The sequence below is a fragment of the Myotis davidii genome, unplaced genomic scaffold (assembly GCF_000327345.1).
Source record: "Myotis davidii unplaced genomic scaffold, ASM32734v1 scaffold970, whole genome shotgun sequence".
Taxonomy (NCBI): Eukaryota; Metazoa; Chordata; class Mammalia; order Chiroptera; family Vespertilionidae; genus Myotis; species Myotis davidii.
The window spans coordinates 695138-705713 of NW_006282204.1; the positions used below are offsets into that span (position 1 = coordinate 695138).

Sequence of the window (10576 nt, forward strand, 5' to 3'; positions counted from 1 at the left end):
ATAACACACTCACTTCCTCCCAGGACCAAACTGGAATTACGATAAAATGATACAGCAATCAGCCTGAATAACCAACTTGCTGAAGACTAGCTGAAAACAAGTCACTGGTACATCTGATAAGGGGTTAATATCCAAAATGTATAAAGAACTTATAAAACTGAGCCGCAAGGAAAACTAATTAAGAAATGGGCAAAGGACCTGAATAGACATTTCTCCAAAGAGGGCATACAAATGGCCAATAGACATATGAAAAGAGACTCAATGTCACTAATCATCCGAGAGATGCAAATTTAAAAGCATGATGAGAGATCACCTCACCTGTCATAATGGCTACCATCAACAAAGCAACAAATAAGTGCTGGTGAGGACGTGAAGAAAGGAACCCTAGTGCACTGTGGTGGGAATGCAGGCTGGTGCAGCCACTGCAGAAAACAGTATGGAGTTTCCTCAAAAAATTAAATATGGAACTGCCTTATGATCCAGTGAGTCTACTTTGGGGAATATATCCTAAGAAACCCAAAACACCAATCAGAAAGAATATATGTACCCCTGTGTTCAAAGCAGCATTATTTACAGTAGCCAAGATCTGTAAATAGCCCAAGTGCCCATCAGAAGATGAGAGGATAAAAAAAGCTGTGAGACGTTTACATCATGGAGTACTCCTCGGCTGTATAAAAGAAGGAAATCTTACCCTTTGCAATAGCATGGATGCACCTGGAGAGCACTATGCTAAGTGAAATAAGTGACAGAGAAAGACAAGTACCACATGACCTCACTCATATGTGGAATCTAATGAACAAACTGAACTAACAAGCAAAATAGAGACAGGCTCATAGAGAGCAAGCTGATGGCTGTCAGTGTGGGGATTGGATGGTGGGGGTGGAGGAATTGGGCAAAAAAGAGAAAGAGCTCATGGACAACAATGTGGTGATTGCCAGGGGGAGGAGGGGTTGGGGAGGCGGAGGAGGGCATAGGCAGGATAAATGGTGATGGACGGAGACTTGGGGTGGTGAACACACAATACAGTGTACAGATGATGTGTTGTAGAATTATACACCTGAAAGCTGTATGATTTTGTTAACTAGTGTTACCTCAATAAATTTAATAAAAAAGAAAATAAATAATTGTCTCAAATATTAAAACTATAAAGTGGTTTTATTCCTCTATTTCTGACTGTTTTTTATTTATATATTAGAAATCACAATGGTATGGGACTTAGAATAGATAAATTTTGTTTATATTTTCCTTTAAGGTGGAAATTTCAAAACACAATGTGAAACACCCTCTTCCTTAGAGTGTCTTCAATGCGCAGTTATTATAATGAGGAATTTTATTCTAAGCTTGTGATAAAACTTTTACAACTCCTAAAAATTTTATGCACTCCAAATATGCATTAGTTCATTATACCAATGTTTTAGCAACAGTGGTTTGAAATTTATAATATTTTCATAGCCTTTCATCCATGTAAAGTGTTTTCCATTTTAAAGATAGGAAGGATTGTCAGATATTGTGCCTTTCAGTGATCAACTCACACATTAGAGTTTTCTCTCTTTACAGTTCAAGGCTTCCCTTCAGAAGGAGATTTTGAAGAGTATGTTAAGCAAGGGAACAACTCTGAGAGAGTGGTGGTTGCTTTTGTCTTTGACCATGAGTTCAAAAATAGCCACGATCCTCTGCCACTTAAGGTAAGAAAGTTTTGTGTAGAGACTTCATGGCTATACTTCCAGTTTCCAGGGACTTAATGAGGGGGAAGTATTTTATAATCGGGGAGACCGCAATTTACTCAAGATCATGCTGCTTATACATAGCAGAGTAGGGATGTAAACCCAAATCTATTCACGTCAGCATCTCTGCCTTCATGCACCAGGGCTTTATGTTGCTGGGGAAAGAGGTGAACTCACTGCCTATCAGGCCTTCTGCTTATAAGTCAGTCATTGGCAACAATGACCACTGAGGTGCCCCTTTTGCCGTTGTATCTGGCTTGGCAGCAGCCTCCAGCTCTGCAGGTAGCAGTGAGCCCTGCACATTTCCTGGGCAGGGTACCAGGTGACAGAGCAGGTGCAGGAGCATAGAACACAAGCAGGAAACGTTCCTCTTTCTTTTGAATGAATCTCATCATTTCTAATTCTGAACCTGGAAAACAGTGCTAAGGCTTAGCCAGGCTAACTTAGAATCAGGACATGTGTAGACACTGAAGAGGATTCTGGTGCTAGTCCCCCAGGAGGAGAGGCAAGGACAGTGCTTTGAGTTTGGTGTCTCTGGTGTTTAGAGAAATAAAGTGTTCATGGAACCATAATTGTGCATTTAAGACACACATGGTTGACAATGGAATGAAAGTAAGAAAAGCCCCCGGGTATAAGTAGGTTGTGGGAAGCTTTTCATTCTGTCCTTCCACCCCCTCATCTCTTCATAACGGCAGCTTTCCTCGTGCCTGACTCCATGCAAGCTGATACTGGTGGGGGCTTAGCAGCTTGCATAGAACCTGCTCCGTGTCTCGGTGCAGTTTCAAACTTCCCCTTATGCCTTGGGTACCTCCCTGACCCTGCTCCTCTCACTTGGCTGATTACTCCGACTTACCCTTAGGTTGCCACTGTGACTCACTGGACCCTGCCTCTTCCAACCACACCCACTCCTTTCCTCCTTCGTACTTCCATACATTTCCTATACATATCTCTATCACTGATTTTACTACAGCACAGATATACATAATCTTCCTCTACTAGAATTTGAGCTCCTTGAGTAACAGGGTCTCTGCCTTAATCCTCCAATATGTAACAAGTGCCTAAAACTTCTGTCGCGATAACTGAAAGTATGAATATTTACCTTGACTTCTGACTTCTGCTTGCCCCTCCTGATCCTACCGATGCCTCTCTCTTGACCCTGCTGCTCAACTATTGCACCGTGCCCTACATGGAAGTGTATGCAGTTCTCCTAAATGAGTACTATCTTTCATTCAGCAATTAAAATGCAGCACCTGCATCCACATTTGAATACACTCTTGTGTCCTCAGGCAGGATTCTGATGTTAGCAGTCACTTCTAGGAGAGGAAGGTTTTCCTCACAGGATGCTTATCTGGCACAATGGGAAGAGCAAATAATAAAACCTTTCGGTATATTTCCTGTTAGTGTGCAAGCAGCTGTGTATTTGGGACAGATCCATCCACAGCCCCCAGTAGCCTTGCAGCCAGATTGCGCTCCCCTCCTGACTTCCACACCCGCTGCCATGGCCTCTGAGGCTGCCTTGCAGCCACATTCTCCCAACTGCACTTTAACTTCCTTTTGTTTCTCCTTCCTGCTTCATTATGCTTTTATCGATATTGTTTGTTTCTATTTGCTCCTTGTAGGTAAAATATTATTTGCGTTTTAGTAGTTCTCAGAGGAACAAGTATGTGGGGTTTTTCCGACCTGGAAGCTGGGAAACAGATACTCTCTTTCCAAAGTCTCCTTCGATAGGACCCAGAAGTGAACAAGCAAACGGGGGGAGTCCTGGTGAGCAGATCGTCAACCACACTTACTTGAATAATCCTAGTTTTACAGTAAGAACAATCCCTATTTGTACATATATTTTCTCAACTTTTTTTCTTTTCTTTTTTTTTGTTAATCTTCACTGGAGGATATTTTTCCATTGATTTTTAGAGAGGGAGGGGAGGAGGGTGGAGCGGGGAGAAAGAGAGAAAGAGAAACATCCATGTGAGAGAGACACATTGACTGGTTGCCTCCTGCACATGCCCTGACTGGGGCTAGGGATCAAGTCTGCAACCCGGGTATGTGCCCTTGATTTGAATCAAACCCAGGACCCTTCAGTCCGCGGGCTCATGCTCTTTCCACTGAGCCAAACTGGCTAGGGCTATTTCTTCAACTTTAAAAAAATATATATATTTTTATTGATTTCAGAGAAGAAGGGAGAGGGAGCGTGGGAGATAGAAACATCAGTGATGAGAGAGAATCTCTCCTGCACACCTCCTACTGGAGATTGAGCTCACAACCCAGGCATGTGCCCTTAACCAGAATCAAACCTGTAACCCTTCAGTCCGCAGGCTGACGCTCTATCCACTGAGCGAATTTTCAATTTTTAATGAAAATCATTTATTTTTAACTTACTATTCTGGTGTTGTTTGTTTTTTTTTTTAATTTAAAAATTTTAGTGTCCCAAAACTCATGAAAAAATCCTATAGATTGGAACAATGTATTTTTATCCTTTCCTGTTCATTATCATTATATATCCTTATATTTTCATGTAGATTTACTTATGAAACTTTGATTTTAATGACTTACTATACACATTTCCAGGTACTGACACAGAATAAATAATTATAGCTATATGGTATTCTGTTGAGTTGATTAACAGTTTTTAGTGTAGCTATGATAATTTAAAATTTACTACACATACCACCATGTAGAACTTTGCTTTCACCAAAAATAATGCACATTTATTGTTAGGAAATTATTCATCAAGAGAAACAAGCTATAATCTCAATTTAGCATAATTCCTATTTGAAATGTTTCCTTTAAAAATATTTTAATATTATTTTTTATTCTTTAAAATATTTTTAATATTATTTTCTTTAAAATATTTAAAATATTTTTTCAGTCATAAAATTTAAAGGGGAATCATTTTTTTCAACTTATGTTACTTTATTATGAACTTTGGCCTAAGGTATTACTTTATAAGGGTTAGACTGGTGAAAGACTTAGGAAGCTGGATAATGATGAGTTTCCAGGGATGTGATATATAGCAACCCAAATGCACTGCTGGAGGGAGGGCCATTCTGGGGAGCAGTCTGGCAATAGCAGTACCACAACTAGGGCATTTATAAATAACAGAAAATTGTTTCTTCTGATTCTGAAGGCTGGGAAGTCTGAGATGAAGGCACCAGCATGGCCATGTGGTGGTGATGGCTCCCTTCCTGGTTCATAATGTATCGCAAATCAGCGAGCTGGACAAGACACCTAATGAGCCAATTAGTTAGGAGTCATCTTTATTGCACGCAGGTTCAGAGAAGATTACCTCTATCAAATTCTGAACAAACACAGGAAGGATTATTTCCTTTTTATATCCTTCTAGTTCTTTGTGTAAGACAGCTTGTAATCTTGAGTACATATCATATCTAATCAAACACCTGTCATATCTATACAGACAACTTGTAACTTTGAGTACCATATCATATCTACACAGACACCTGTAACCTTGAGTATCGTATCATATCTATACAGACATCTGCTATCAATATCAGCGTATCAGTTAGATGGCTAGCTTGCAAGGTCAGACAATTAACTTTATCTTTTCTATTCAAGCAAAAAACAAAGTTATTTTACAGTCTATAAATAACAGAGTTGACCTACAGAATAAGAGACTAAGATTAACAGAGTAGTTCAAACAGCAGTTTCAAACAACAGTTTTCCAAAGGAGGAATTACTATTCTTTAATAGCCTGTGCCTTTTTGTTGTTCCTTCACATGGTGGAAATGGCTAGGGATCTCTCTGCAGCCTTGAATATCAGAGCACTAATTCCATTCATGATTTCCATTCATCACTTAAAGTATCTCCTAAATAGCCCACTTACTAATATCATCACCTTTGGGGTTAGGGTTTCAAAATATGAATTTGGAGGGGAAAACAAACATTCAAACCATAGCAATAGCCAAATTAAAAATGTGTTCCTGAGTATAAACACATTTATAAGTAAATTATTTTATGGATTTATAAGTAAATTCTTGACATTGTTGTTTGTAGTGGCAGGAGTAGAAGGCAACCAGGACAACCAATTAGAAAGACTGGACTAGATGTATGCATAGCAGAATCTTCAAAACATAACACTGCGTTTATAAAGTTTATAACTCAATTTCATTTACATAAATTAAAATATATGCAAACAGAATGCTTGCATAAGTTTTAGAAGAACACACAAAAAATTCAAGGAGACTCATCAAACACATTAGGAATGCTGCCAATTCTCAGATGACATGATATTTACATAGAAACCCCTAAAGACTACACTAAAATACTACTAGATTTAATAAATTATTTTGGCAATGTAGTAGCATACAAAATTAACACCGAGAAATCAATGGTATTTTTATAAACCAATAATGAATTCTCAAAAAGAGAAATTTAAAAAATAACCCCATTTATCTTTGCAATGAAAAAAATTAAGATACTTAGGAATAAACTTAACCAAGGAAGTAAAAGACTTGTACTCAGAAAACTACAGGATGTTGAAAAAAGACATAGAGGAAAAATAAACAAGTAGAAGAATATACCATGTTCATGGGTTGGTAGAATAAACATCATTAAAATGTCCATACTACCCAAAGCAGTCTATAGATTTATTCTAATCCCTATTAAAATACCAACAGCATATTTCACAGATCTAGGTCAAACTCTCCAAAAATTTATATAGAACCAAAAAAGACCCTAAATAGCTGCAACAATCTTGAGAAAGAAGAACAAAGTTGGAGGGATCACAATACCCAGTATTAAGTTATACTACAAAGCCATTGGGCTCAAAACAGCCTGGTACTGTCAAAAGAACAGGCATATAGATCAATGGAATAGAACAGAGAACCCAGAAATCAAGCCAAGCCATTAAATTCAATATTTTACAAAGGAGGCAAGAGCATACAATGGATTAAAGAAACTCTCTAATAAGTGGTGTTGGAAAAATTGGGCAGGTATATGCAAAAATTGAAACTAGACCACCAACTTACTCCATACATAAAAAAAGCTCAAAATGGATAAAAGACTTTAATATAAGACAGGAAACCACAAAAATCCTAGAAAATACCATAGGCAGAAAAATCTCAGACATCTCTCATAACAATATGTTTACAGATACATCTCCTAGGGCAAAGGAAACTAAGGAGAAAATAAGCAAATGGGACTACATCAACATAAAAAGCCTCTGTACAGCAAAAGAAACTATCAACAAAATTAAAAGTGAGCCCACTGTATGGGGGAACATATTTGGCAATGATACATAGGATAAAGGTTTAATCTCCAAAATATGTAAGGAACTCATACAACTTCAAAAAAAGGTGTCAGAAGCCTGTCCATCCTTGCTGCTTGACAAGGTTGCTGTGTTATGCCCAGATTTCAAGATCCCCAAAAGACCACCAGGGAGCCAGCAGAGTCCGATGCAAAAGCAAAGAGTCTTTATTCGAGCTAGCTCGGCTCCCTGACCACACTCATTGATGCAGCAGCAAGCAGCAGAGAGAGAGCTAGCCCTGTGTGAAGAGGGGTTTTATAGGGGGAGGAGAGAGGACTGTGGGCCCTGCCGATTGGCCGGGCGCAAGTTGGTGTCGTTACACAGGATGTGGTCATATATATGGCGCGCACTTTCCTTGATTGTCATTGGTTAGTTTAAAGAAATCCTGGGTGTGGCTAGCAGAGGCTTGGGCTTCTGGGAAGAAGCTCCTTGCTGAGCACATGGCTGCCCCAAAATGCGAGGATCCAGGGTAAGATGGAGGGCGTAGCCCTTGCCCTGGGGCAAGATGGAGGGCGTAGCCCTGGCCCTTTCAGCTGCAGAGAAGAAACATCTGCACAGCATATGTTTCAAGGGACCTGGCATATATGACATACTGTTCTTAATACTTTTGCTCACCTTCTTGGCGCTATGTGTTTTAACCAGGGTTACCTCTCTGAGAAAGGTTGTTTCCCCAGGTAGGATTTTTCCCTGAAGATAGGGAGGGAATAAACCCCCTTAACTAGACTAGAACCTGGTGACCAAACCTGGCTGGCAAACCTGGACACAGAACCTGGCTGGAGAACCTAGTGAGAGAGCATGGCAAGAGAACCTGGACAGAACCTGGCTGGAGACCCTGGTTAAGCTGCTGATCAACTGAACGCTGTCTCCGTGTCATTTTTTCTTCGCCGACTCCGTCCACCTTTGGGAACCCCTGGACCTGCTGGGGTTGGACCCCAACATAAAGTAAGACAAACAATCCAATTAAAAAATGGGCAAAGGACCTAAATAGAAACTTATTCAAAGTAGACATACAGATGATGAAGAGACATATGAAAAAAATGCTCAAAGTCACTGATCACAGAGAGAGGCAAATTAAAAGGATAAAGAGGTATCACCTAACACTTGTCGGAATGGCTACTATCAAAAAATCAACAAACAAAAAGTGCTGGAGAGGATGTGGAGAAAAGGGATCCCTAGTGCACTGCTGATGGGAATGCAGACTGGTGCAGCCATTATGGAAAACAGTATGGAGTTTCCTAAAAAATTTTAAATGGAGAATCCATTTACCCAGTAATCCCACTTCTAGGAATATATCCTAAGAAACAAACACCAATCAGAAAGAATGATTGCACTCCTATATTCATAGCAACACAATTTACAATAGCTAAAATCTGGAAACAGCCCAAGTGCCCATCAGTAGATGAGTGGATAAAAAAGCTGGCAGGAGGGAGACAAGATGGTGGCGGAATAGGTTGACACATCCCAAGTCTGGTCCAGGAGCAAATAGAATGAGCAGCTGAAACGAATAACATCCACCCTGAATTGGTGAAGGAGACTCAGCTGTCCAGGGCACTGCAACCTCGTGAGCAGCAGACATGTGAGCAGCACGTTCCTGTCCAAGGAGCATCAGTCCCGCGAGCAGCCTGCCCCAGGCCTAAGAGCAGCAGCCTCATGTGGCCTGGACCTGTCCAAGGAGCAGCAGCTGTGTGAGCGGCCCACTCCCCAGTCTGAGGAGCAGCAGCCGCATGAGCAGTCTGCCTAGTCTGAGGAGCGGGAGCCCTGTGCAGCCCGCCCCCATCCGAGGAAGAACATCTGTGCACAGCCTGCACCCTGCACCAGTCCGAGGAGCAGCAGCTGTGCAAGCAACCTGCCCTTGTCCAAGCAGCAGCAGCTGCATGAGCAGCCTGCCCAACCCGAGGAACAGCAGCTGTGTGAGCAGCCCACCCACATCCGAGGAACAGCAGTTCTGTGAGCAGCCCGTCACTTTTCGAGGAGCAGCAGCAGCCCACCCTGGTCTGAGGAGCAGCAGCCACACAAGCAGACTGCTCACGTCCAAGGAGCGGCAGCCCTGCACAGCACACACCGGTCCAAGGAGCAGAGCCACACACAGCCTGCACCTGTCCGATGAGCAGCAGCCGGATGAGTGGCCCATCCCTGTCTGAGGAGGAGCAACCACGCATGCAGCTCACTCTTGTCTAAAGAGCAGCAGCCGTGAGAACAGCCCAGCCCTGTTCAAGGAGCAGCAGCCTTGCAATCAACCCGCCCATGTCCAAGGAGCAGTAGCCTTGCAAGCAGCCCCCACATCACAGGAACAACAGCAGCATGCCGCCAGCCCCGATCCAAGCAGCAGCAGCCATGTGAGTAGTCCATGCTCATCCGAGGAGCAGAAGCCACGTGAATAGCCTGCTGCTGTCCAAGGAGCAGCAGCCACGCTCAGACCACTCTCACCTGAAGAGCAGCAACCCTGTGATCGGCCCACCCATGTCCAAAGAATGGCACCTGTGCTAGCAGCCTCACCTACCAGCCAGAGGAGACACCACTGCTGTGAATAGCACCAACCAGAGGAGCCGCTGCCAACTGAGGAGCAGCCACTACTGTGACCACTTGAGGAGCAACTGCGGCCCCAGGAACCACTGCCACCCGAAGAGCAGCCCTTGCACGACTCAACATCTAGATCAGTCAGCGAGACCAAAAATGGGTAAACAAAGAAACCCCCAAAGAAAAGAAAAGGAATTGCAGCTAAGTGAAACAGAGGCATGCCATATTTCAGAAAAACCATTCAGAATAAAATTTCTAGAGTGCATAAACTGAATGGAGGAAAAAATAAACAATTTATGTAAGAATCAAGAAGAAATGGATGAACAAATCAATAACTTATGTAAGAATCAAGAAGAAATGAAGAGTGGTATAGCTGGAATAAAAAACACCATGGAAAGTTTTAACAGTAGACTAGGAGAAGCAGAGGACCGAATTAGCAAATTAGAAGACAGGGAAGCAAAACACACCCAAAATGAACTGCAATAGGAGAAAAAAAATAAAGACAGGAGGAGAGCCTAAGGGAGCTATGGGACAACATGAAAAGAAGCAACATACGAATAATAGGGGTGCCAGAACAACAGGAAGAGGAACAAGGGTTAGAAAATCTATTCAAAGAATGTCAGAAAACTTCCCTGAGGTGGGGAAGAAAAAAGTCACACAAGCACAGAGAGTTCCAAACGAGATGAACCCGAAAAGACCCACACCAAGACACATCATAATTACTATGGCAAATGTTCAGGAAAAAGAGAGAATCTTAAAGGCTGCAAGAGAGAGAAAGTTATATACAAAGGATCTCCCATTAGATTATCTCAACAGAAACACGTCAGGCCAGAAAGGAATGGACAGAAATTTACAAAGTGATGCAAAGCAAGGGATTGAATTCAAAAATACTCTTTCTAGCAAGGCTGTCATTCAAAATTGAAGGGGAAATAAGAAGCTTCACAGACAAAAAAAAACCCAAGGGAGTGTATCACTACCAAGCCAGCAATGCAAGAAATGCTAAAGGTACTGGTGTAAAAAGAAGAAATAAAAAGGGAAGAAGGAACACAGGCACAAAAATAAAAATGGCTACACA

The 10576-nt window shown here is 41.8% G+C and overlaps 1 protein-coding gene across 1 annotated transcript in view; it reads left to right on the forward strand.

Annotated features, from left to right (window-relative positions):
• Positions 1–10576, forward strand: part of ABCA3 (ATP binding cassette subfamily A member 3) — a 282235-nt gene that overhangs the window by 35498 nt on the left and 236161 nt on the right. Inside the window, exons 4-5 of the mRNA XM_015571175.1 lie at positions 1558–1685; positions 3344–3488. Coding sequence (XP_015426661.1) covers positions 1558–1685; positions 3344–3488 — 273 coding nt within the window. The remainder of the gene's footprint in view (positions 1–1557; positions 1686–3343; positions 3489–10576) is intronic.